Genomic DNA, 25,579 nt, shown 5'->3' with positions numbered 1-25,579 from the left:
CCCGCCACCTCGCCCGGCTAGATTTTTGTATTTTTTAGTAGAGACGGGGTTTCACCATGGTTGCCAGGATGGTCTCAATCTCCTTACCTCCTGATCCGCCCATCTCGGCCTCCCAAAGTGCTGGGATTACAGGCTTGAGCCACCGCGCCCAGCCGCCAAAAGAGTTTTCTACGGTGTGGGAAATGTTCTGTGTCTAGGAGAGCACTGGCCACATGGGACTTTTGAGTACTGGAGATGAGGCTAGTGTCATTAAGAAACCAAAATTTTAGTTAATTTTCATTAATTTTAAATAGTGGTGGCCATTATAGTAGGCAGCAGAGATCTACATTCTCTCACCTCTACTACATGTATATAGGGGAGATAAGGTTCACATACTGGCAGCTAGAGATTGTATGAAGTGAGATTAGTGGTCAAAGAGGAGAGATCACCTTTGCTTTACTTGATGATGGTGGGAAGATTAGGAACTGACCGTACATAACAAGTAGAGAGGGGAGGTAGTGGGCGGAGGGGGAAGGTATTTTAGGGTACCCTTCTTAAACCATGGTCCCAGCTTCTGGAGGCCCTACAGATCCCCAAGCTCTAGGTAGAGAACCTCCAGCAATTGCTTAAGGGGCCATATAGTGGTTGGCCAAGACCAGGAGAGAAAAGTTTTTGAATGACTGCAGAATCTCTGCAGATCTGGTGGCCTCGGAATTCCTAGCTCACTAAAGGGAAGCATCACCCCTGCCCTGTGATCTTGACATTGTAGACTCCTCCCTCAACTAACACCACAAAAATTGCAATAAGTCAGAATTCACAAATAGGCATCCCTCTTCTAAACTTGCAAGAAGACCAAGGAGGCAACTGGCCCAGCTTTGTGTAAGAAGCGACTTTTTCCTTGAAGTCTGAGAACAGTGATGAGAAACAGGGTGACGGCAAACCCACTCGCATGGTCCATGTGTAACAGGTCTGGGAGGGAGACAAGCCAAGAAATATTCCCTTTTTCCTCCTAATGCAAATCATTTTGCATTGTCTCTGAAGGATAGAGTTCACCTTTCCAGCCGTTTGGGTATTGCTTGTATTTTTAGGGGCTAAGGGCTCATTTAAAGAGACAATACCATGGTAAGGACTCAAAATTAGGGAAAATCTACAAGGAGAGCTCCCTAAAAGAAGCAGTATGCTAGGTGATTGGAGGATTTGGGGGTTGTCAGACAGGCCTGGGTTTGAATCCCAGCTTGGACACTCATTAGGTGTGTAACCCTGGGCAAGTTTACTGACCCTCTCTGAGCACCACTGCTTCAAATCTATGAAGCCAGGATCATCTCTCCTCTCAAAGGATCAGGTGTAAATGACATAGTATTTGTAAGGTGCTTGACACAGTTCCTGGCATAGAGCAACCCATCAGGAAACGGCAACTATTACTGGTTTTATTACCTTCTGATATAAGTTTATATTAGTTTTCTATTGCTGACATAACTTTACGTCAGTTTTCTATTGCCATAACAAGTTAATATAAACTTAGTAGCTAAAAACAACAAAAATTGATTAGCTCACAGTTCTGTGAGTCAGAAGCTGACATGGGTCTCGCAGGCTAAAATCATGAGTATGTGCAGGGCTACATTCATTTTTGGAGACTCTAGGAGCATCTGTTCCTATGGCTTTTCCCCTACATAGAGGCCGCCTGCATTCTTGGGCTGTAGCCTTCTTCCTCCATCTTCAAAGCTGGCAATAGCAGGACGAGTCCTTCTCACATCACATCATTCTGACCTCCTCCTCTTGTCCTCTTTCACTTTTGAGGACCTTGTGATTATGTTGGACCTGCCTGAATAAGCCAGAGTAATCTCCCTAACTGCCAGCTGATTGGCAGTCTTGATTCCCCTCAGCATGAAACTTAACATATCCACGGATTCTGGGGATTAGAATGTGGCCATCTTTGGGGATGATTATTACACCTACCACAGGCTTAGAACGAAGCGTGAGGGGAGCAGTCTCTTCCCGTTTTTGCTGCTTCTCTTATGTGGCTCTCAGTAGGGACTATGCCTCAGAAATAACTGGCTTGTTGGGGTCCTACCACCTGGTTAAGGGCGCCAATTGCATCTGCCAGCTGGGGATCTCTGGCCTGGATTAAACTCTTTCCTCCAGATCAGACCTGAACCCATGAATGCACTGCTTGGTGCCAGAAGGCTTGCTTTGTTCCATATGAATCACAAAGCCAAGCAGTGCCCTGGGCTCTTGGAGTTCTTGTGACATTCCCAGCAAGGAAGGAGGGCTCAGCTTGGCAGGCTGCTCAAATACCAGGTTGCATAGTTACATTCTCACACCATGAGACTCTCCTTGAGAGAGGCCTTGCAATTCAAGCTGAAACTGAGACGTCTCTGAGTGCCAAGGCCGTGGATGCAGCCTGAAAAGTCTGTACAGTGACTCTGAATCTTCCACTGAAACAGCAATCTCAATACTTAAAACATTCATAATTTGAAGGGTAATGAAAAACTTATAAGAAGAAGGGGGGAGAAAAAGTCTCTCTTTTCTGCTTGGTTTCCTGGCACAAAAGTGGTGGGCGATTTTCATTTTGTTCGAGTCTCAGGCTGACTCTACAACACAGCATTTGGTTTTTTTGTCTTTAGAAGGTTTGAAGTAATATAGCCTTATTGCCTAAATTAATAAAAAGCACTGAAGTTCAGTAAGTGTTCTAATGCCTTAGAAGAAAGTTACCAAGTAGTTCCAAAGTTCTCCTCCTGATCTAATGTCACACCAAGCCTGATTTCTGTCCTCCTTGTGCTGTCAATGGCATTTATGTGATCTTGGGATGACATTCAAGAGGAGCATCTAAATAACTGACCCGAATTATGTGCTCCGCCCGCTATGTGCTAAAACACAGGTGGGTAAAGAAAAGGATGAGGAGGACAGTGTGGCTTTGCAGTCACCAAGAAAGGAACTTAGAAGTGGAAACTTTCCCAGAGCTGATCTTTATGCTTTCAAAGCTCTCAACGTGCTGAAGTTTGGGAATTTTTGATGGGTTCTGAAAGGACAGCAGTGCATGTAGGAACTGGCAGGAGTTCAATGAGCCATTTGACTGTCTGTGAGCCTAGTCTCTTGGCCCTCCTTCCCATATTTCTTCTTCCCAGTCTGCCAGTTTGGAGACCTCCATGCCAAAGCTCCTCTTATCTGTCTGTTATGTGGAGCCTATGATATGTAATAAGCCACTCCATTTGTCCCTTTTGATCCTCTCTTCTCAGCCACCTGGCTCTAGTCTGCTGGAAGTAGACACTGATCACTATCAGGAAAAACCTGGAGCCCAGGGGTGGCAGCCCTCAAGAGTGACAAGAGATCAAGGGTACACTTTACTATCTTCTTTTCTTAGAAGCTGGCTGGTAACATACCAGACTCACTAACTGACACGGTCTCTATCTCCCAGATTCTGAAGGCATCCATTCCTATCAGTTACTTTTAATAACCCTGAAGCTACCCCAGTTACATTCAGCTGCAAACAGGCAAGGTCTGCCTGGTAGGCCAGCATCCCTTAAGGTCTTTCTCTGGAAGAGCTGTTCCCCCCAGCTGCTTGGCTGTGGTTACTAACAATGATCTGCCTTTCTTTCATTTGCTGAGGTCTAATCAGGTTTAACCGCTCAGTACTTTTCCTCTTTCCCTTGTAGAACTCATGTGGTCTATTGCTTCTGTGTGAATCGAAAAAGGACTGGGCTATCTTTTTATACAGAACTTCCTGGAAAAACCTTAGCTCTAGGATCTTCGATTTTCAGGTTTAAAAGAAAGAATTCGGGTCAGTTATATAATTTAAGTTGTTTAAAGAACATATTTCCAATTACAGGGACAAGAACAGTATTATCCAAATTGCAGCCACTTGCATACTACCTTTGTTTTCTGATGTAATTACATACCATCTGTGTAATATTCTTCCTTGATATTTCACATTAAATTGTCTCAAGTCTACACTATCCTTACCTTAAGCAGCATTTGTAAAATCACAGGTTTGATGTGCTAGTTGTAAGTTTTTAAAACATATTAAAATTAAACTGTAATTGTTAAAAAGGAGTATTTTCCTATCTGCCATCTAAAATTATCTCGTATACCACCATGATAGCCTCCCACTTTGGGAAATACTCATTTAGAATATAGATTTTGTACCTACATGAAACTAAATTTGCGACTTACATGAAGAATTTTATAGAAACAAATGTACTATTTCAACTTAGCCAAAGATGAAATATTACTATGGTCAGCTCACAATTAACTTTGGAAATTATAAAAATTTAGCAGATTCTAGAATAATGGAAAATATCTCTTTGCCTATAGGCCAGAACTTATATAAAACAAGGATAAATTTGTAGTCATTTACAAATCCTATATCTTTAAAAAGCCATCTGAGTTCTTTCTTTAAAATTTTGTCAGTTTTCATTCAGTTTGTTTTTTGTTTTGAGACAGTCTCACTCTGTTGCCCAGGTTGGAATGCAGTGGCTGCAATGGCACAGTCTTGGCTCATTGCAACCTCCACCTCTGGGTTCAAGCAATTCTCATGCCTCCACCTCCCGAGTAGCTGGGATTACATGTATGCATCACCACAACCGGCTAATTTTTGTATTTTTAGTAGAGACAGGGTTTCACCACGTGGGCCAGACTAGTCTCAAACTCCTGACCTCAGGTGATCTGCCCGCCTCGGCCTCTCAAAGTGCTGAGATTACAGGCATGAGCCACCATGTCCAGCCTCATTCAGTTTTAAATAAATGATCATATCTGAGCATTCCATTCTGGGGAGAACCAAAGGACATTGTTGTCCATCTGGTTTAACTATACACGCTGAACCAGAACAACCTAACAAGTGCTACCTACCTTTTCAACCCCACCCTCAGATCCTCCATCTCCAGAAGCAGAAACAAGCTCAGCTGTGATCTATCATAATTCCATTAACCCTACAATGAAGCATTAAATTAAACTTTCTAGTGGAGATTCTTCTGCTACAAGGAAAACTGTATCTTGTGAGTCCTGTATTTTATGCAGATAGATTTACTAAACAACGGATAGAAGAATACAAATAAGCAAAACAATCTGGCAAATTGTGAAATCTCCAGTGGGGGTGTTGTAGTAACTGATTTTTCCTGTTATTATTTACTGTAAAGATTTTAGTTACAGAGAGTTTAGTTTCACCTTAGAAACAGCAGTTCTCAGGCTGGGTGCAGTGGCTCACGCCTGTAATCCCAGCACTTTGGGATGCCAAGGCAAGCGGATCACCTGAATTTGAGAGCTCGAGACCAGCCTGGACAACATGGTGAAACCCCATCTCTACCAAAAATTCAAAATTAGCTGGGCACGGTGGTGCACATCTGTAATCCCACCTACTTGGGTGGCTGAGGGAGGTGAATTGCTTGAACCCAGGAGATGGAGGATGCAGTAAACCGGGATCATGCCACTGCACTCCAGCCCGGGTGACAGAGTGAGTCTGTCTCAAAAAAAAAAAAAGTAGAAGAAGAAAAAAAGAAAAAAGAAAGAGCAGTTCTCAAATGGTTCATGTTTCTGTGGAATTCTCAAACCCATTCCTTTCTTTGTTAATTACAGGAAAAAATCTGACTTGAGCCAAAACTCTAGTGGAAGGCCTTTTGACATCCCTGATATAAATCACAAGCCTGGGTACTGGGGGGACTCTAAGGAGGACATACTCAAGTTAGTGGTAGAGACTGGACCAGATCCCAAGTTCCTAACAACTCATTCAGTGTTTCCCAGCCTTCTCTGAGAGAACATGAAGATTCTTCTTCGGCAAATTCCATCTCTGGGTGTGATTTTAGTATTTGTCTCTTTGGTGTGCTGCCCTATTTCTCTAAAGCCAGACAATTACAGAATTCACTTAGCTCTTTGTAAAAAGCATGCCCTGGGAACAGCAGGAAGCTGTTCTTGTGCTACTATTCGGCTTTCTGACATAAAAGGGTTAGTACCCAAAAAGTCTATGGTCATTTTACACCACTTGCATCTAAATTCCATGTTACGTCTCATCAACCCAGATGTGGAAAGAGGTCAAGTGTTCCAGTAAATCCTTAAACAGCCAGATCATTAAGGGCATTTGAAATCTGCACTGAAATCCAGAATCATAGCACATTAGAACTGGAAGGGATAATAGAAATCATATAGTCCAAACTCCTCACCTTCATAGGTTGCTCTGGGTCATAGAATCAGTTTGTCAGAGTAAGGACTAGAACTTGGAGGTCGAATAGTCCTCTTTTATTATCATAGTATTTTCTGAAGCTCTTTTCTTCTCTGAAAGCAGTGGCAGTGACGCCTGACCAACCTCTATGATGTTAACTACTTAGCATGTGGTGTATAAACCCATGTCCTTAAGCGTTGCCTCCTATTACCTTGCAACAGGAGGCTTTTTGGTGAAGGCTGCTCAGCCAAGGCTAGGAGAGATCCTTTCTGCACACAGACCTTCTGTGCCACAAGGTGCAATACCTAGAAAGCTGGCTAATGAGAGAGGAAGTAAAACACATCCCTAGGGCCTGCTGAATTGACAAAGACACAGTAGCAACAAGCAAAACAATAACAAAAACCACCCAGGCCTGAACTCCCTATGTTATTGCTGTCAGAAGCACCACCCTACACAGAAGCAGGACTCAAGAATCCTCGGCAGTGCTTTCCTACCTACTGTGCCTGTTTCTAACCCCAGGTACAGATTCCAGGCCTCCCCTCCTCTCTGTGGGTTAAAGAAGTCTCCAATCACTCTCCCAATATCATAACCCTCATTTCTCAGGCCACCCTGGGATCACCTCTGCATCTGACTAGCCTCACGTGGAGGAAGCTTACCTGTCAGCGTCTCCGAGGCCCAGGGAGGTATTTCGTTGCAGGGTCTCCCGTACCACAGCCATCCCATCAGGGAGCCGATTCAGGCGACGGGTGTAGAGGCCAAGTCCACCATCAGTCATGTATCTTTAAAAGAAGAAAAGGATGATGCACATGAATGTCAAAAGCAAGTGGCTTCCAGGCCTGCATTCATATCCAGAAGCCCTGCACAGCCACCAAGTCCTCTAAGGGGGAAGAAACTGAGGATTCCCTGAGGTTCTGGCACTGATCACAGCCCATGGATAACTCAGCTGCTGATCCAACCTATAGGATCACCAGCTTGCTAACAAAAACGTAAAAAAAGAGAACAAACTCAGCTTAATTAACCCAAACTCACAGGCACCTACAAAGCAGAAGGGAACTAGTGAATAAAATTAACTGTCAGATGGATTCATGACATTCTTTTTAATGTCAGCAATTATACAAGTAGGTGTTTTACCTGAGTAATGGAAATGGAACTGACAAATCATTAGCAAATCATAGGCAATAATATTACAGAACAGTGCAGTGGAAAAAACAGGCAAGGCTTTGAGAGGGTGGAAAGAAAGGATAGAGGATAGATGAGTGACCTTTGCCATCACAGGCAAGTCACTTCCCTGGAGGGTGAGTTTTTCACCCAAACTATAGGACTATCACAGCCTGTGATATGTGGGAATATCACAACATGGGCATGAGAATTAGTGAGATAAGGAACATGAAAGTACACTGCAATTTGTGTAAGACTATATAAGTGGAAGACATTATGGTTGTCATGATCATGGAGTGAATTTCACCCTTGATACTGATATTTTAAGGGGGTTGTCACAAAACTCTGTGAAGAACACTAACGCTAATTTATTCTTTTTTTGGTAATGCTACAAAGCTGTCTTCTGATGAAATCAGTGCTGGGAGGGAGGATGTCTGGAACTTTCTGTACAGATGGCTGATTGTCTACCAACCAGACAAGTTCCTGAAAGCCTAGCCACTAGTAGGAGGTAGCTCAGTCCAAGGCAGCTGTACCTTATATCTACCTTGGCTTCCTCACAGCCCCATAAAGGAGACTGGCTGTGTCATTTCCCTCATCTTCAGAGGAGAACAGGAAGGCAAAGTAAAACTTGGGCAGAGCCAGAAACCAAACTTGGATTCCTTCAATCCCTTATGGGCCCCATCAGATTGCCCTGCAAGCTATCTGAAAATGCAAGCATTTTACATTTCACATCAAGTAATACATAGAAAGAGGACTAATGAGTCATTATTTTTCTGAAACAGGGTCAGCTGAGCATGGAAAGTTTTATTGCACTTGATATTTTAACTTTTGCATATATGGAGTCAACCCCAAGGGTTCCCATCCTTGAATTTCTTCTACCTGTAGCTGGGGATCTTTTGGAGATACATTTTTCAAGAACAGAATTATGAGATGCAGATAAGATTGCCCAGACCAGGAAGTTCAAGTAAGGGGCAGAGAAGAAAATTCTCACTGGAGTTATCTCATGAGAAAAGCATCTTCCAGAATGGGTAAGAGGAACCCAGGAAGCTTCTAAGCTATTGTGTCTAAATTCAACACCTCCAATGTTCCCTCCTCCTCCCTTCATGACACTGATGATCACTGACGTCACAATGTCAACATAATGAAAAATCTGTTCGAGTGAATCAGACCAAGTGTTTGTGCTTGTAACTGAAAATGCAACAGAAGAGACTGAAGTTTTCACTCAACTTTATCATTTTAAAAACCACTCTGTGAATATACTAAAAACCATCAAATTGTATGCTTTAAAATGGCAAATTTTTAGCTGGGCATGGTGGCATGCACCTGTAGTCCCAGCTACTTGGGAGGCTGAGGCAGAAGAATCGCTTGAACCCGGGAGGTGGAGGCTGCAGTGAGCCAAGATGGTGCCACTGCACTCGAGCCTGGGTGACAGAGTGGGAGTCCATCTCAAAACAAAACAAAACAAAACAAAAACAAAAACAAAACAAAACAAAAAAGAAACCCCCAAAAATAAATAAATAAAATGGTGAATTTTATGATATATGAATTAAATCTCAATAAAAATATAAAAAATGATTGTAGCTATAGTTAAATGATTATTTGTCTAATTACCCTTCAATGCATGTCTTTCACAGTAAATAGTAAGTTCTTTGCCGGCAGAGATTCTTATTTTGTTCAAATCTATATCCCATGAGCTTAGTACATACTACGTGCTTATTAAATACTGTTTTTGTTGAATAAATGAACACATGAATGAATGAAGCCCAAAGACACAGCCATAGGGTTGTGCAAATTTTTTTTTGCAAGAACACTGATTACAGGTTTTCTTTCCTCTTAAACATTAACAAACTTACATTTAAGACATATGGCAAGCAAATTAAACTGTCGATCTGCCAATCTACCCATCATCCATCTATCCATCCATCCATTCAGCCAGTCAGCCAGCTACCCTCCAACAGATAGAGTGACTCAGGGTAGAGTAATGGGTTATGGGCATCCATCCTACAACTAGCACAAGGAGGAAAAAACACCTACACCAAAATGTCATAACTTTGCCAGAGGCTGGACTTTCCAGATCACATGTCCTTTCAAGGAGAACTCAGTGGAAGCCCTTCACAATACAATCTATTGCACCATTAAGCAAGGCAGTTAATTTTGATTTTAGCAAAGTCTGCCCAGCCAGTTAGATAAACAAAATTCTTTCAACTGGGGAGATCTTGTCAAAGGACAAACAAACTAATTTTAGCATTCATTTCCCTGCTGGATTTTTATTGCTGGTGAAACAACACACAGGGTTGGGTAATTACACACACACAGGCATGTAGACAAGGCCCACATATACAGAACCCTGGCTTCCTGCTAAGGCCGGACTATGGGGCCTGGTAAGCATTCCAGACACAGAACGCTGAGACATATTGCAGTCCCAGCCCAGCTACCCCCGGGTGCAATGTGGATGTGTCAGAAAATGACAACCCCAAAAAGCGGCAAAGCCTCTGAGAAATGGGACTGAAATGGAACTGAACGTGTGAACTGGGCTTGTTGCTGGGAATTCTGACTTTGTTTCGGCAGAGGGGAGGGGAAAGGCAAAGCTAAATCAGGATCTTCTGCCCTCTCAAACTGCAGGAAGAACTGAAAGTCAGGGAGCTGAATGCAACTAGTCTGACAATGATCTAGTTTCAAGACTGGAAGTCTATTTCACTTACGGTGCGCATGTAGAGGGAGGGCAGGCAGGGTGATAAGGAAATGGGGAACTTACTACCTCTTCTTCTAGAGATATGTAAACATGTTCAATTGATTTTTAAACAATAATATTCTTTAAAATAAATTTTGTTGCACGTTTCTCCCTGGGAGACGGCACAGCACCAGAGACAGAGCTGTGGTTAGAGCCAGCCTCACACTCAAGAAACTAATTTAAAATATTTCTAAATTATTATCCTCCAATTAAGATGATTTACAAACAGCTCTGTATATATTTAAAAATAACTCCTGTATTATATAGTCAACGAAAAATATACAAATTTGGGCTTGCTGGACCAAAATTTGTATAGGAATTGGCTATTGTATACATTAATATAGACTGCCTTAACAAAGTGAAGCCCTTAAGAAAGCATAATTCACAGATGAAGCAGCCATGTGTGTGCTTATCTGAAACACTGGCTTTTGCCCAGGGATGTTAAAAAAGCTTGTGTTTCTGAAGGTTCAGGAAGCCAGGGGACTGATGGCCTCACCCGCCTCTTTAGGAGCTTTTACAAGAGGCTCATACTGGGTGAAGAAATGACTTGCCTGAGGTCACAAGCAAAGGAACCAGCTGATCCAACAACTGAATCTCAGAACAACCATGCCACACTTTCCTTCTCCTTAGAGAGATAAACAATTAATGCTAGAGCCTAATGAGGTGCTGGTAACATCCTAATGTCTTCTGAGTGGGCTCCTGACTGAGTTGCCAAGCTACTGAACCATCCCCCCCGTTCCGAGTTCTGCAGCGGTAGGTGGATGGAGGCGGCTTTCCACATCCACCTTCTAAAGCTTCTCCAGAGACCCCTGGATGGAAAGAGTAAGAGCCTTTGTTAAAGGGACAAGGTGTCCATGGGGTGTTTTTCTTGCTTCCTTAGGGTGGCCCATGAGCATCAGGGTTAAGGAACATGACTCTGTTGTTAGACCTAAGTTGTTCAAATTCCTTCTCTGCCCCTTGCTGGCTGAAGGACCTAGTATACATCATTGTTAGTAAGTACTAATGGTACTGAATGCTCACTGGCTACTGTGTTAAGTGCTTCACATAAATCATGGTGTTCAACCTTCAAAATCATCTTATCAAGTATATTATCATCTCTATTGTTCAGATGAGGACAACAGAACTGTGGTTAAGATCCCAGTGCAGGCAGGTGAATTCAAATCCCAACTTTGTCACATTTCAGTGCAATTTCTTCTAGCTTAAGTTCCCTCATAGGATTGCGGCAGGTTAAATGAGACAGTGCATATGTTTAGAAAGCCCAATGCCTGGCATGTAGGGAGCACTTCCTAATTATTAGATGCTTACAGGAATGGCAAAACCTAGTTCCTGCTCTGGTGAAGCTCAAAACCTGCTGGGGACTAAGACATGCAAATAGCTCTATTGCTACATAAAAGTGGTATAACAGATGAATGCATGACTCGCTTTGGGAACACACGGGAGAAAGCATCGCAGAGGAGTGCTGTTTAAGTTGGCCCTAAAGGGTGCAGAGGAGTTTGCCAGCCAAAAGAGGATCCATCGAGACACATGGATAACATATGCAAAAGCAGAGAGAAATGGAAGAGGGGAAGGTATGTGCAGAGAAGGGTAAGTAGTTCATTGTTGCTGGAACACAGGGATCACAGCCAGGAACTGGGCTGCATGGGACCTGGGGGATGGTTTTGAACACCTTGGATGCCAGACCTTTGCCTGTAAGATGGGGGATACATGAAGGTACTAATGAGTAACAGGCTCTGGCTTCTGTTTCGAAGAGAACATTGACTTTTCAATTCTTCCATCATTTTGTATTCAATTTTTGGTGGGCATTTTCTTGTATTTTCTTCTACAGATTTTTCAGAACACACCATTTCCTAGTCCTGTCTGAGTCATCCCAGACCTCTGGGAGCTGGCCAGACTTGAAGGGTAGACCTTACCATCCCTCCAATCAAGACAGACCTGTGAAGCCAACATGCCTTTTACAAAAGGAACTTTCTCTACAGAATATGTTGGTAACTGACACGAGCTACGAAAAAGCTGTGGAATCTAATAGGACCTGTTAGAACAAATACTCTACACTTCAAGTCCAACATTTAGTAAATAGATTTCTTCCCTTTCTTTGAATGCAATGATGCAACAACAATTCAAAGCCAAGTGAAACTGGCTTTGTGAGTCACCTTCAGAAGTGGCGAAAGGTGGCTTCTCATTTCCAAAGTTCACAGTTCAACATGGCCTGCATAAGTAATACAAACTGACTGTCACTAATCTCACCAGAAATCACCTCTGTCAAGAACTGTGCGAGGAGAGAGGGGACAGAGAAGGAAAGAAACATGTACCAACTTGCTTTAGTCGAGTGCACTTCTAATAGAGCATGACATAAAAAAAACACACCTCTCAGATGCAAGAAATGAAAGAACAAACAGAAAACAAATCAATCCTATGTAATTACTTTTCTTCAAAGACATGTCAGCCTGTGTTTATTTTTTGGACACACTTTTGGTTGAAACGTGGAAAACGTGGACATAGAAACATGGAATAATTACAAATGTGTGTGTAATATTCCTTGCCAATAACAATATAAATATCCAGACATATATATCAACACATACTTTGTTGCACAAGGTTGAAAAAAATGATGGGGGCTGATGAAAAGCCCTTGTTGTTGAGCATGTCACCAACATCCAAATCCCCAAACATCATACGCTTTCACAGGCCCCTCTACTCAGTTATAATATGGTGTGACATTCATTCTCTGAATTTATTAGGATGTAAATTGAGTTTCTGGACAGACCTGGAAACGAATCCCTTTAGTTCAGGGCCTCTGAGAAGTCAGATGAATCAACTTCACTACAGGTCATAGGAGGACGCACCAGCCAACGAGACTAACAAAGCTGCCTGCATCCTTTTGAAAAAAGCTGACAGGCTGGGCACGGTGGCTCATGCCTGTAATCCCAGCATTTGGGAGGCCGAGGTGGGTGGATCATGAGGTCAGGAGTTCAAGACCAGCCTGACCAATATGGTGAAACCTTGTCTCTACTAAAAACAAAAATACAAAAATTAGCTGGGTACGGTGGCAGGTGCCTGTAATCTCAGCTACTCGGGAGGCTGAGGCAGGAGAATCACTTGAAGCTGGTTAGCAGAGGTTGCAGTGAGCCGAGATCATGCCCCTGCAACTCCAGCCTGGGCTACAGAACAAGACTCTGTCTCAAAAAAAAAAAAAAAAGAAAAGAAAAGAAAAGAAAAGAAAGAAAGAAAAGAGCTGATCTTTATGAAAAGAAAAGCAGTGGCCACATTGGCTTAAGGAAGAAGAGAATGCATCTGAAATGCAAAAATATGACTGGAAAAAAATGGGCTCATTTCTCAGTGAGAATTATAAAACTGCAGCACTAAAATTTAGTGAACTTGGCTTAAAATTTTGCTAAGGAAACACATGGAAACCACTTTGTCTTCAATGAGTTTTTAGGCATAAATGTCGAGGCAGGTGTAGCATATTTCATTTATCAAAAACCCTTTGTCCCCCATGACAAGTTCAGAGACATGTTGCATGACTCTAATATCCTACTCACAGCATATTTTTACATATTTTAAAATCAAATAAAGGTGAAATTCAAGTGAAGAACACAGTGTCGCCTTTTCCTGATTATGGGTGACTCCAAACTGACACAAGGTGAAACAAAACCAACAGCAACCTTTGGAGAGAAAGCCCAGGGTGAGAATGCCTTTGCTCGATTGGGGTTCCCTATGGCAGCAGGACTTTAACTATAAATAAGACAAACTTCATAATCCACACAATTAAGAAACAAGGGGATGTGAAGCGGAAGAGGGGTAAGAAATGACTCTTTCATTCTTATGACTTAGTGGCAATTCTTCTAACATAGACCCACATATCTTTGTCCTTCCTGCCTTTGGGGGAATGCTTCCAACAACCACTGGCAGAGGCCAATGGGAGATGTGACTTAGAGAATCCAACCAGTTTCCTACCTTTCTGTTTGATGCAAAATTGGGGCACCCTTTACCTGATTTCCTACTGTCCTCCAGGACTGTCAGCTCTTCAGGATGTCACCAAGTTGATAACAACTTGTTCTTTTTAGGAGGATTTGGGAGTTCAACATACATTGTGAGTAATATCTTCCCTTAGCTCATTCAAGCCTGGAGCAGTCTCCTGTGGTCACAACACATACCACCTCGGTTCAGAGCATAGAATGACGTGACCATGGCAAATAGACGGCACTGCTGTGAAGTTTCTTCAATGGCCACAAGCCATCCCCCAGGAGAATGCACAGTTGAAGGGGCACTAACTAGCCCCTGCTTCTCTGCTGCAAAGTAAGCCAGATAACTGGGAAAACCCAGATCAATCCTCTGGTCACGGTAGAGAAGGAAGTCAAGGCTGCTGCAGAAGTGAACTCACTCAGGAGGTCTGGAGCTGACTCTGGCTAGCCCCAGTCAACAGAGCACATCTCACTGGGGAGTTCTGCAAAGATGTTGCTAAGCTAATCAAACAAGGGCTCAGATCTAGCAGGCCATTGGGACAGCAGCAGCAGCGGGAAAAGGCAGGCCTGAGTTAAAGAGGAGTCAAAAGGTCCCAGGGGGCCCCTGCCAGCCTCGCCAGGGAAAATTGGTGCCATAGACTTTTGTCATTTCTACGTCCTAAAACCGGTGCTGAGGACTGCTTGAGAGAGAGAGACAGAAGACATAGCGTGGGAGTCACTGTCTGCAGCTCAACTCAACACATGCCTCACCATCTACCTGCTGCTTGAAATACGGGCCAGGGAGCAGCAGTTTCAATATCACCTGGAAGCTGTTTAAAAAGCAGTATCCCAGACCTTCTAAATGAGACTCAGCATTTCCATAAACTCCCCAGGTGATCTGTGTGCACACTAAAGAAAAAGAAGCACTGGACCCAGGCAGTGGTCTCTGTAGTGGGCAGCACAGATGATCCAGGAGTGAAAATGCAAATGCTTCTATGTATATTTATTTCTCATCAAGATCTTTCTGATTCCTATGTTTTCGTACGCTATACAGTATATGCAATATTTCAATAACATGGCACATATATATTTTAAAAACAACTACAACCAAATCTAGTCTAAATCAGAAATTCCTAAACTTTCTTAAGTTATGAACCCCTTTGGAGAAACTAGTGAAAACTATGGACCCCATCTCACATATGTGCAAAATTCACATCCAGCATGAGTTGGCTCACAGACCTCCAGGCCCCACCTTAGCAGTGACTTTGCTAAAACAGGGCAATAGTAGATCCTGGCTGAGTAGATGCTTCAATATACTCTGCAATGATTTCTACATTGCAAGACTTGTCTGTTTGTTATAAACCAATTCAGCAGTGGCTCATGGCATTGCTACAATTCACATTACCCTGAGTTTTAGCACACAGACTCAATCTCACCACTGCTTGGGTCGTGCTTTCACCAAACTCCTAACAGAGAGATTGATCAAGTGGAGAATATCTGTGTGGTGGTAAAACAGGCTACCAAGGTTTGTGTGTCTTTTGCAAAATGCAATGTGACTTTCTATAAGTTTAATAAAATTCCCTCTAATACTAATTTCCAGAGCATTTTGGTTTAAAAAGATCTAGGCTGGGCGCGGTGGCTCACGCCTGTAATCCCAGCACTTTGGAAGGCCAAGGCGGGCGGATCACAAGGCCAGGAGATCAAGACCATTCCGGTAACACAGTGAAACCCCATCTCTACTAAAAATACAGAAAATTAGCCGGGCATGGTGGCGGGCGCCTGTGGTCCCAGCTACTCGGGAGGCTGAGGCAGGAGAATGGCTTGAACCTGCGAGGCGGAGCTTGCAGTGAGCCAAGATCACGCCACTGCACTCCAGCCTGGGGGATAGAATGAGACGCCATCTCAAAAAATAAATAAATAAATAAATAAAAAATAAAAATAAAAAGATCTGTACGTATATAAACTCCAGAAGTGTTTTAATTAAAAAGGCCCATGATAGCCCTAATAAAATACATACTTCAATGCACAAAGAGTCAAGGATTATAACAATAGTGTACTTATCACCCTTAAACCAATAGACATATGTAAAATTTTAATTATAATCCATGGCTACACTTGTTTGAAATGGATGTAGGCAGGACACACTTCTGAAAAAAGGTTGCACACATTCAAAAATTGACAGTCCCTGTGTCTGAAACTTGTCTTGCCTGAATTGTCTTTATTGTGGTTCAACTGTCAGTGTGGAATTGCAGCAAATATTTCTAGCATTAGCAGGAAGCTTTTTGTCCACTTCTGAAAGATGAAACACATCCTAACACACAGGAGACAATTCTCTAGACAAAGCCCCTTTAAGCTCTTTCTTGGAATAAAACAGATGGTGAAAGGAGATGGACTGATATCCAGGAATTCTCAAACCTCAGAATACACCTAAATCCTCTGGAAAGCCTGACCAAAATGCTTATTCCAATGCCTCGACTTCATACATGCAAGATGTATTTAGTGAGGCCCAAATCTTGCATTAAACAAACAAACAAAAACAACAACAAAAAACCCCACAGACTTTACTTTTTAAGAGATACTTCCTCTAACACTGTACAGAAATTACAGAGTTCCTTTATATCCCCTCTTTCCCCCAACACTTTGCTCTATTATTATGTACATTTTTTTTTCTTAGAAACAGGGTCTTGCTTTGTTACCCAGGGTAGAGTGTACACTGCTGTCCTAAAGTCCTGGGCTCAAGGGATCCTCCTGTGTCAGCCTCCCGAGTAGCTGGGACTATAGGTGCAGGCCACCATGCCCTAATTTTTAAACTTTTTGTAGAGATGGAGTCTTGCCATGTTGCTCAGGCTGGTCTTGAACTAGGCTCAAGCTATCTTCCCACCTCAGCTTCCAAAGTGTTGGGATTACAGGTGTGAGCCACTACTCCGGGGCTATTATTAATATTTTGTATTAGTATGGTTCATTGTTGCAATTGATGAACCAATATTAATACATTATTATTAACTGAAGTCACATTAGGGTTCACTCTGTGTCTTACAGCTCTACTGGTTTTGATACAGAATGTCACCTACCCACCATTACAGTATCACAGAATATAATTCTACCACCTTAAAAATGCCCCATTCTCCACCTATTCATTGTTTCCCCCAAGTATGCATTTTTAACAGACATGCAAGTAATTCTCTTGCAGGTAGTCAGGCTAAAACTGTGAGAAATGGTGCCTTAAATCATGAGACCTGGGTGGAAGAACTGTAAGTTAGATTGTATTCAGTTTCCCTAAGAATTGGTTGACTATAATGTGGCTACACTGTAACAGTAATTTAAACTTCAAATCCTCTTAGTAACTACTCTTGGCCCACTCTGCGTTAGGGGACAATGTCCACATTAACCTAGGTTGAAGCTAATCCACAATGTTTCCTCCATCGCTAATCAAGGCTTGATAAAAGTTGTTACTACTTTAAATTTCTTCTACAATATCAAGTGACTCATGGTCTTGTAGTTAAATGCCTACCGGCCTCAGGACAGTCCGACTGTTGGAAACTCACATGGCTGGCAAGTGGCAAGAACGAGCAGTATTAGGCATGCTGAATTCAAAATATTATGGACAACACACAGGTAGCTCAGCGTGGCATCATAATCAGATGCTCTTCCTCTGGAAAAGCCTTCCACATTGTCCACACAATCTGACAGAAGTGGATCCTGGCTGAGTAGATCCTTCAACATATTCTGCAATGGTTTCTACATTGCAAGACTTGTCTGTTTGCTATAAACCAATCCAGCAGTGGCTCATAGCATTGCTACAATTCACATGTTACCCTGAATTTTAGCACATAGACTCAATCTCACCACTGCTTGGGTCTTGCTTTCACCAAACTCCTAGCAGAGAGATTGATCAAGTGGAGAATTTCTGCATGGTGGTAAAACATACTAGCAAGCTTTGTGTGTCTTTTGGAAAATGCATTCTCCTGGGCACTTCTGGTACACTGAAACACACCTGCCAATCACCATCTGTGGTCTGCTAAGTCTTATCGATCCTGTGATTTCTGTTACGGCTCCCCAAGCCTCAGAGTGCTCTGAGACACAGGCTCACTTTTCACTTTAAGTCAGCAGAATTTATGCTGGCTTCGAGGATTGTTTGTTCCCTTTGGAAGATGACTAGAGCCTATAAGGGTGGGAATCTGACATCTAGTGTCTGTTTCTCTTCTGGGTTCATGCAGACACCCCCAGGTAGCAAAGTCTACCAAACTGGGGAGAAATCAGCTGGCACTTTGGCTTAGGTTCATGCAAGTTTTACCTTGTCTTTTCCAGACTGCAGCTGAAAGAATGCCACGGTGTACTAAGAAGAGACAGAATGAGAAGGTGACTAATTTGTAATTGTGAGACAATTCCCTCTGTAGACAAAGGTAAAAAGCAGGCCTTGGGAACATCACTCAAGCTCAGCAAACAACTAGATTTCTGGAAGCACTGTGGAGAGGCTGTAGGAAGGGCTCACGTAGAATCACAGGTAGGACTTTGCCCAGAGGAGGCCTATGTTTAAGGTGGTGGCATTTGTGCAACAAACATTTATGTAGCACCAACTGAGAGGCAGGCACTAGCCTGGGTATTGGGGATATAAGAATCAGACTCAGTCCTTGACCTTGAGGGGCTTAGTGTCGGCTTGGGGCAAGCAGATGTGTAAATATTTGCATGGGGTTCAGTAAAGGCCAAAGCATAGAGAGACACCAAAAACGGCTCCTTAGAGAAAGAAAACCTCCCATAGCATCTTGAAGGTGTCTGCCAGGCAATGTTGGGTTGGGGGAGGGAGATCAGGTAGTTCACACAGACACGTGTGTACAAATACGAAGGACCCAACATGTAAAGTGAACTCGGTGTGTGGTTTTCTATGCTAAGTTTCTACCAAGTGATATTTTCATCAAGACAATGATTATTCTGGGCACTTATTCTAAATGGGATTCAAAAAATAAACCATCAATACCAAGGAAATAGATATATAGACCTTTGGCCTTCAAAGGTAGAAGATTAAGCAAAACTAGGTGACTATGGGATGCTCAAATTACCTGCCATTGAGTCCACAAGAACAGTAGACATGACAGCTGACAACATGAAATGCTGGCCCTGGTCACTCATCCAGATGTCACCTTCAGAAACTGCACACAGGCAGCTGAGAACACTGGTTGTCTGTAGGAATGATCCTATCTCTAGGGAGGGAGCAGGAATTTGAAAAGTATGTTCAAGGCCCAATGTTTCTGATAATGCATTCTATAAAGTTTGACAAAATTTGAGTTGCTGTGGAGCTACTAAAGATACAGTGATTCTGAAAAGCCACATCTAATTTTACCCTCCAGCTCTGCACCTCCTTAACCCCCAATCACGGTGTGAGATCTTTCAGGAGGGGGCATGACATTTAAAAAGAAAAAAGTTTGGGCCAGGCACGGTGGCTCATGCCTGTAATCCCAGCACTTTGGGAGGCCAAGGTGGGCAGATCACCTGAGGTCAGGAGTTTAAGACGAGCCTAGCCAACTTGGTGAAACTCTGTTTCTACTAAAAATACAAAACTTAGCTGGACGTGGTGGCACACGCTGGTAATCCCAGCTACTTGGGAAGCTGAGGCAGGAGAATTGCTTGAACCCAGGAGAAGGAGGTTGCATGAGCCAAGATCGTGCCACTGCACTCCAGCCTGGGTGACAGAGTGAGACTCTGTCTCAAAAAAGAAAAAAGTTTGAAAAACATTGAGTTAAAATATGTGAGGATGGAAACTAGTCATTTTCTTCCTGGAGAGTTCAGATTTTGAACTAATTAAGGTACCAGATTTCTGTATTAACAGAAACTATCCAAAAGTGTGTTGTACATCCACAAAAGTTGCATATGATACATTCACATGGGGGGAAACAAGACTGTGGCTGGGGTGTTACAGGGGGGCCCACCTATGCCCTGAGCAAGGAAAGGGAAATCTCACAGCTCTCTCTTTGGGGTGTAAAAAGCCTTTTTTATACCCTGCAAAATGGGTCCCAAACCCATCTCCCCATCCCCTTGCCCCCTAAAAAGCAAGCAGGCCATGGTAGAAAGTCTTAAGATAAAATCCTACAGTGAAAAGGCACCTTACGCAAACTACGGGCCACAGGAAAAGAGAACAACCACTCTAACCTCTTCAGCTGGGCACGTACCAAATAACCCCCTGCCCCTTGCATGGTGAGCAATGGAAAAACGCCCTTTTCTACGAAGGTTGGCAAAAGTGTATCCTACTCAAAAACGTGCCTGTGGGGCCAGACATGACACAAACTCCCCGAAACCAGATGATGTGCTTTCAATGACTAAAACACTCGTGCTTATCTTCACCAGGGCATGTAGTGTTCCCACACCATGATGTTCTGCCTCATCTAGCATATTAATGTGAAATTACAGGATGTCTTTTAGATCATCTCCCCCACCTCCCACTTGAGGACACCACACTGAGAAGGTGCTCACTCTAAAACCTCACTTTCAGTGCAACAGAGCATTGAGAAAAACATCCACGATCGGCAGTTTCACGGAACTACAGAATATTAGATCTGGGGGGATTTCAAAGATTACTTGGTTTAACGGTTTTTCAGATGCAAAATGAAGACTCAGAGAATTGGAGTGATTTGTCCAAGGAAACACAAGCAGAAAGTAGTCACAAAGGTTTTTTTTCATTTAAATGTATTTGTATGTTCAGTGAATCCCTTTTTCTGTCTTTTATGATAAAATGCAAGCTTGGCTCCTTTATTTCACATTTATTATAACTGTTGGCTTGTGTTTCTTCTTGTGCTCCAGACTTCACCCAACAAGTTCAATAAAGGTAGCTCTATTATTATTATTTTCAAACCAATATTTTTGCTTCAAAATCCGCAGTCCCTATAACTGTGCCTTCAACTCTCAAAATAGGTGCCTACCAAGTGTTTCTTGGTGTATTGAAGAAAGAATAAATAACAATCAACAATTAAATTGTTGGAGTGGGCACAGTGTCTGTAATCCCAGCACTTTGGGAGGCTGAGGCAGGTGGATCACTTGAGGCCAGGAGTTCAAGACCAGCCTGGACAACATTGTGAAAACCCATCTCTACTAAAAATACAAACATGAACCAGATGTGGTAGTACACACCTGTAATCCCAGTTACTTGGGAGGGTGAGACAGGAGAATCACTTGAACCCAGGAGGTGGAGGTTGCAGTGAGCCAAGATCATGCCACTACACTCCACCTGGGGCAACAGAGCAAGACTCTATCTCAATAAAAACAAAGAACTGCTTTCACTGTAGTCCTCCCTTATCTGTGGTTTCACATTCCACGGTTTTAGTCATCCACAGTCAACTGTGGTCTGACATTTGGTGAGTATGTTACAATAAGATATTTTGAGAGAGAGAGAGAGACCACATTCACATAACTTTTATTAGAGCATATTGTAACAACAGTTCTATTTTATTGTTAGTTACTGTTGTTAATTTATTTTATTTTTTTGAGACAGAGTCTCGCTCTGTCGCCCAGGCTGGAGGGCAGTGGCGCGATCTCGGCTCACTGCAAGCTCCACCTCCTGGGTTCACGCCATTCTCCCACCTCTGCCTCCCGGGTAGCTGGGACTACAGGTGCCCACCACTGCGCCCGGCTAATTTTGTTTTTGTATTTTTGGTAAAGACAGGGTTTCACCGTGTTAGCCAGAACGGTCTGGATCTCCTGACCTTGTGATCTGCCTGCCTTGGTCTCCCAAAGTGCTGGGATTACAGGTGTGAGACACTGCACCCGGCCAACTGTTGTTAATTTCTTACTGTGCTGAATTTATAAATTAAACTTTATCACAGGTATGTCTGTATGCAAAAAAAAACCCATAGTTTATATAGAGTTAAGCACAATCTGCAGTTTCAGGCATCCACCGAGGGTCTTGGAACATATCTCCTGTGGAAAAAGGAGGAATAGTGTATGTATATTTTATGTATTAAGCATCTGGAGAATACAAAGAGAAATGAGATGCATCCTTGCATTTGCTTTAGAAATAAGTCAAATACTATCAATAGTAGACTTTGATACAGAAAGGGTCCAAAAATGACTTTCAGGAAGATGTGGACCTTCCAGGTCTCATTTAAGGGATAGCATGGCTCCAGCAGAGAGTCCACCATATTGGGAACAGTGTTACTGCCACACTCTAGGGCATCCTGAACTTGAGCTGAAGCGAGTTCCATTTCCCCATTGTATTTGATTCTTAGAAAAGTGAAAGCAGTATAGTGGGGAGCTCAGTTTGAAAGGCAAAAGAACTGTGTTTTTCTTTTAGAATTTCAACATGTATAGGTCAGGACAGTGCCACAGGTGTGTTCACAAGAGGGATAGGGTGTTGCACAAACTGTATGGATGAGCATGCTTCTCCCTGTAGGAAGGCAGCTGCTGGAGCTCTGGAGGTAACCTGGGCATGAGACACTCAGAAGTCAAGGAGCCAAGCACCCAGGCAACCCAGCCAGCCTGCGGACAAGGAGAAGCCACGGCAGGTGTGAACAGGGTGTGGCAGGGGTGCCCTAGCAGCAGCCGGAGCACTCTGGAGGGAAAGACAGGCTGAGAAGTCACCGAAACACAGGCCAATGACCTCCAGAGTAGAAAGCAAGCTATGGCCAGTTGTCTATAGGACACTCAAATTACCTTCTATCAGTGCACCAGGAGCTGGTCATGGTGGCTGCCTGATACTACTACACAGAACAAATAATGGGGTACCTTTTTTCACTCTTTAACTTGTTCAAACACTTCCGCTTCCACAAGAAGGTAGACAGATAAGCTAAAGTCATAATTCAAATGGAACCGAAGGCAAAGCAGAATTCCCTAGGCTCTGTATATTGAGAAAGCACATTCAATAGTAAAACATTTTCACACTTTAAAGACCTATTGTTAAGGCTGGGCACAGTGGCTTATGCCTATAATTCCAGCATTCTGGGAGGCCAAGGTGGGTGGATCACCTGAGGTCAGGAGTTTGAGAGCTCTGGAGGTAACCTGGGCATGAGGTAGCCCGGCCAACATGGTGAAACCCCATCTCTACTAAAAAAATACAAAAAATTAGCCGGGTGCCTGTAATCTCAGCTACTCGGGAGGCTGAGGCAGAAGAATCACTTGAACCCGGGAGGCGGAGGTTGCAGTGAGCTGAGATCGTGCCATTGCACTCCAGCCTGGGCAACAAGAGCGAAACTCTGTCTCAAAAAAAAAAAAAAAAAAAAACCTTATTGTTTTCAGCATACAAACTCTAGGTAGTAAAGGTCATGAACATCTTAGCCAGTGTGCAGACACTGTGTTTCCAGTGGTCCTCATACTCTCTTATCTGGACTGTAGCCACAGTCTACTTCCTTATCTTCCGGATCAGAACCTGGGGTAGGAGGGAGATGTGCACACTTTTTGTATTTATTAGAAGGAGGCACGGGTTAAACATTTTTCAGAAGAAACATCTTTGGTGCCTCTGCTATTGCCCCCAGGCTGGCATGACCTGTGGAAACCTGACATTCCAAGGAGACTCTTATCTCCAGAATACAATACCCAGTCTGCTCTGTCTATGATCGAGCCCTAATGATCCCTATGGGAATCTGGACACCCTGAACCATACAACCGAAAGACCTTTGAAAGATCACCTCTGTCTCCTTCTCACCTCACACAGGAACCCCTTCTATATTATCTGGGATACATAGTTTTCCAGATTCTGAGTGAATATTCCCAGGAACAGGGAGTGACAGGGCTCATGTCCTTGCAAAACTGCCTCTAGTTTTGACAGGTGTAATTTTGGGCACGTTTTTCCTTATGTTAATTAATGGTCACTTGGTGTCTAGGCAATACAAAACCTAAGTCTAACTTCTATCTATGGTTCAAGTTTGGTCCACTGGAACCTACTGCTTTTCTAAGTACTTTCCATGCCAAGCCAATATTTGTACTTTCTACAAACATTTCTATTATGTTTTGGGGTTTGAATCCTGTACCTTTCTTGTTACCCATTCCTAAAAGAACCTCTGCATCATTCTGAACCCCTTAAAACCTAGCACCAAGAATAAAACAGAGCTTGATATTGTCTAGCTAGCAGAAAATCTGTTGCCTCCCATATTCTTATTCTATGAATCCAGTTGAAAGTTAGGCTTTGTAGAGCTCTAAGGAAAGGTAAGAAAATCCTCGGGTCTACAGAGCCTAAAGGGCAGCAGGTGGCAGCACCAAGAGAACAGGCTTGGTTGTCAAGCTTCCTGAAACGTCGCACCCTTTAGTAGCTATATGACCTTGGACAAGTGACTTCTCTCATCCTCAGTTTTCACATCTGTAAGATGGGGACAATCGCATGTTATAGGCCTTCCAGGATTTCTACAAGAATTCAATGAGATAATGCCTGAAAAGTACCTGCCACGTATAAAGTACTCAATGAACACGAGCTGTATTATTAACAGTAGCAGCAGCACTGCTCCTTCTATCACCCCCTTTCTCTCTCTTTTCGTTTCACTCATATTACCAAGCATACACAACAGGTCTGGTAGAAGAAGTTGGAAATGTGAGAAAGTAAAAAGACACAATCCCTGTGTTCAAGGATATTCTGGCCTGGATGACAAACAAGCCCAAAGAACCTAAGAGAAGCCATCTGGGAGGTGTTACCAGGTGTTTGGAAACTCAGAGGAAGGAGACTATTAATGTCCATCAACGTGTATCAGTGGAGGCTTCCTAGCTGCAGTAGACTCTTGAAGGACTGTGGCAGGTGGGTGGTAATTGATGGGGAGGAGTTTATGGACAGAGCAGACTCATGCAAAGGCTCAGTTACAAGAGCATGGCATCCGTATCAAGGAAAATGTCTGTGGTTCAGAGTGGCAGGAACAGGATGGCAGTTGGAGAGGGGAGAGGATAGGTGGTCAGGGAGGGGATGAAAGAGATGGCAGGAAATGAAGAAATGAGGCTAGGTAGGTCGATCATTTGTTAGCTTCTCAAATGCAAAAGGAGAGCCCACGATGAGCCATGCTCTGTGCTAGGCACCAGGGATACACAGTGTCCAAGAAAGACAAGGCTTGTGTCTCCACAGAGCAGACACTCTAATGTGAGACTATGGGGGGAGGGCCTTGTATATCACGCTGGGTGGTATGGGGATATATTGTTGTGAACTGTATTTGCCACAGATGATCACAGCAACATCTCTGATCCCACATGCAAGGTGACCTTGCCATCCTCCCACTGACAGGAAGGATGTACCTTCCTCTCGAATCTGGAGGGCTCATGACTGCTTTGACCAATACAGTATGGCAGAAGGGACAGTCTCCACCTTCCAAGGCTAGATGATAAAAGGTGAGGCAGCTTCTGCATTGTTCACTGTACCCTCTGTCCTTGAGCTCTGAGCTCCATGTAAGAAGTTTGCCAATCCCCAGGAAGCCAAGCCATGTGGAGAGGCTGCAGCCGTCTTAACCTTCAAGTCATCCCAGCCCAGGAGTGAGATGTGGGAGTGAACAAACTTTGGAGTAACTCTAGCCTTCAGTTATCAAGTCAATGCTAGCCCTGGTGTTTTCCAAGCTGAGGCTCCAGACATGGCAGACCAGACACATGCCATCTCTGCCGTATCTTGTCCCAATTCCTGGTGCAGAGACCCCGTGAACATAATGAAATGGTAGTTTCAAGAAGCTAAATTAC

The 25,579-nt window shown here is 43.3% G+C and overlaps 1 protein-coding gene across 4 annotated transcripts in view; it reads right to left on the bottom strand.

Annotated features, from left to right (window-relative positions):
- NAV2 (neuron navigator 2) overlaps nucleotides 1–25,579 on the bottom strand; it is a 767,943-nt gene that overhangs the window by 131,662 nt on the left and 610,702 nt on the right. For all 4 annotated transcript variants that reach the window (XM_011937488.1, XM_011937486.1, XM_011937487.1 and 1 more), the window contains one exon: nucleotides 6,784–6,906. In XM_011937488.1, coding sequence (XP_011792878.1) covers nucleotides 6,784–6,906 — 123 coding nt within the window. The remainder of the gene's footprint in view (nucleotides 1–6,783; nucleotides 6,907–25,579) is intronic.

The sequence above is a fragment of the Colobus angolensis genome, unplaced genomic scaffold, assembly GCF_000951035.1.
Source record: "Colobus angolensis palliatus isolate OR3802 unplaced genomic scaffold, Cang.pa_1.0 Scaffold164, whole genome shotgun sequence".
In the NCBI taxonomy this organism is placed as follows: Eukaryota; Metazoa; Chordata; class Mammalia; order Primates; family Cercopithecidae; genus Colobus; species Colobus angolensis.
This window is presented reverse-complemented; position numbering and strand designations above follow the sequence as displayed.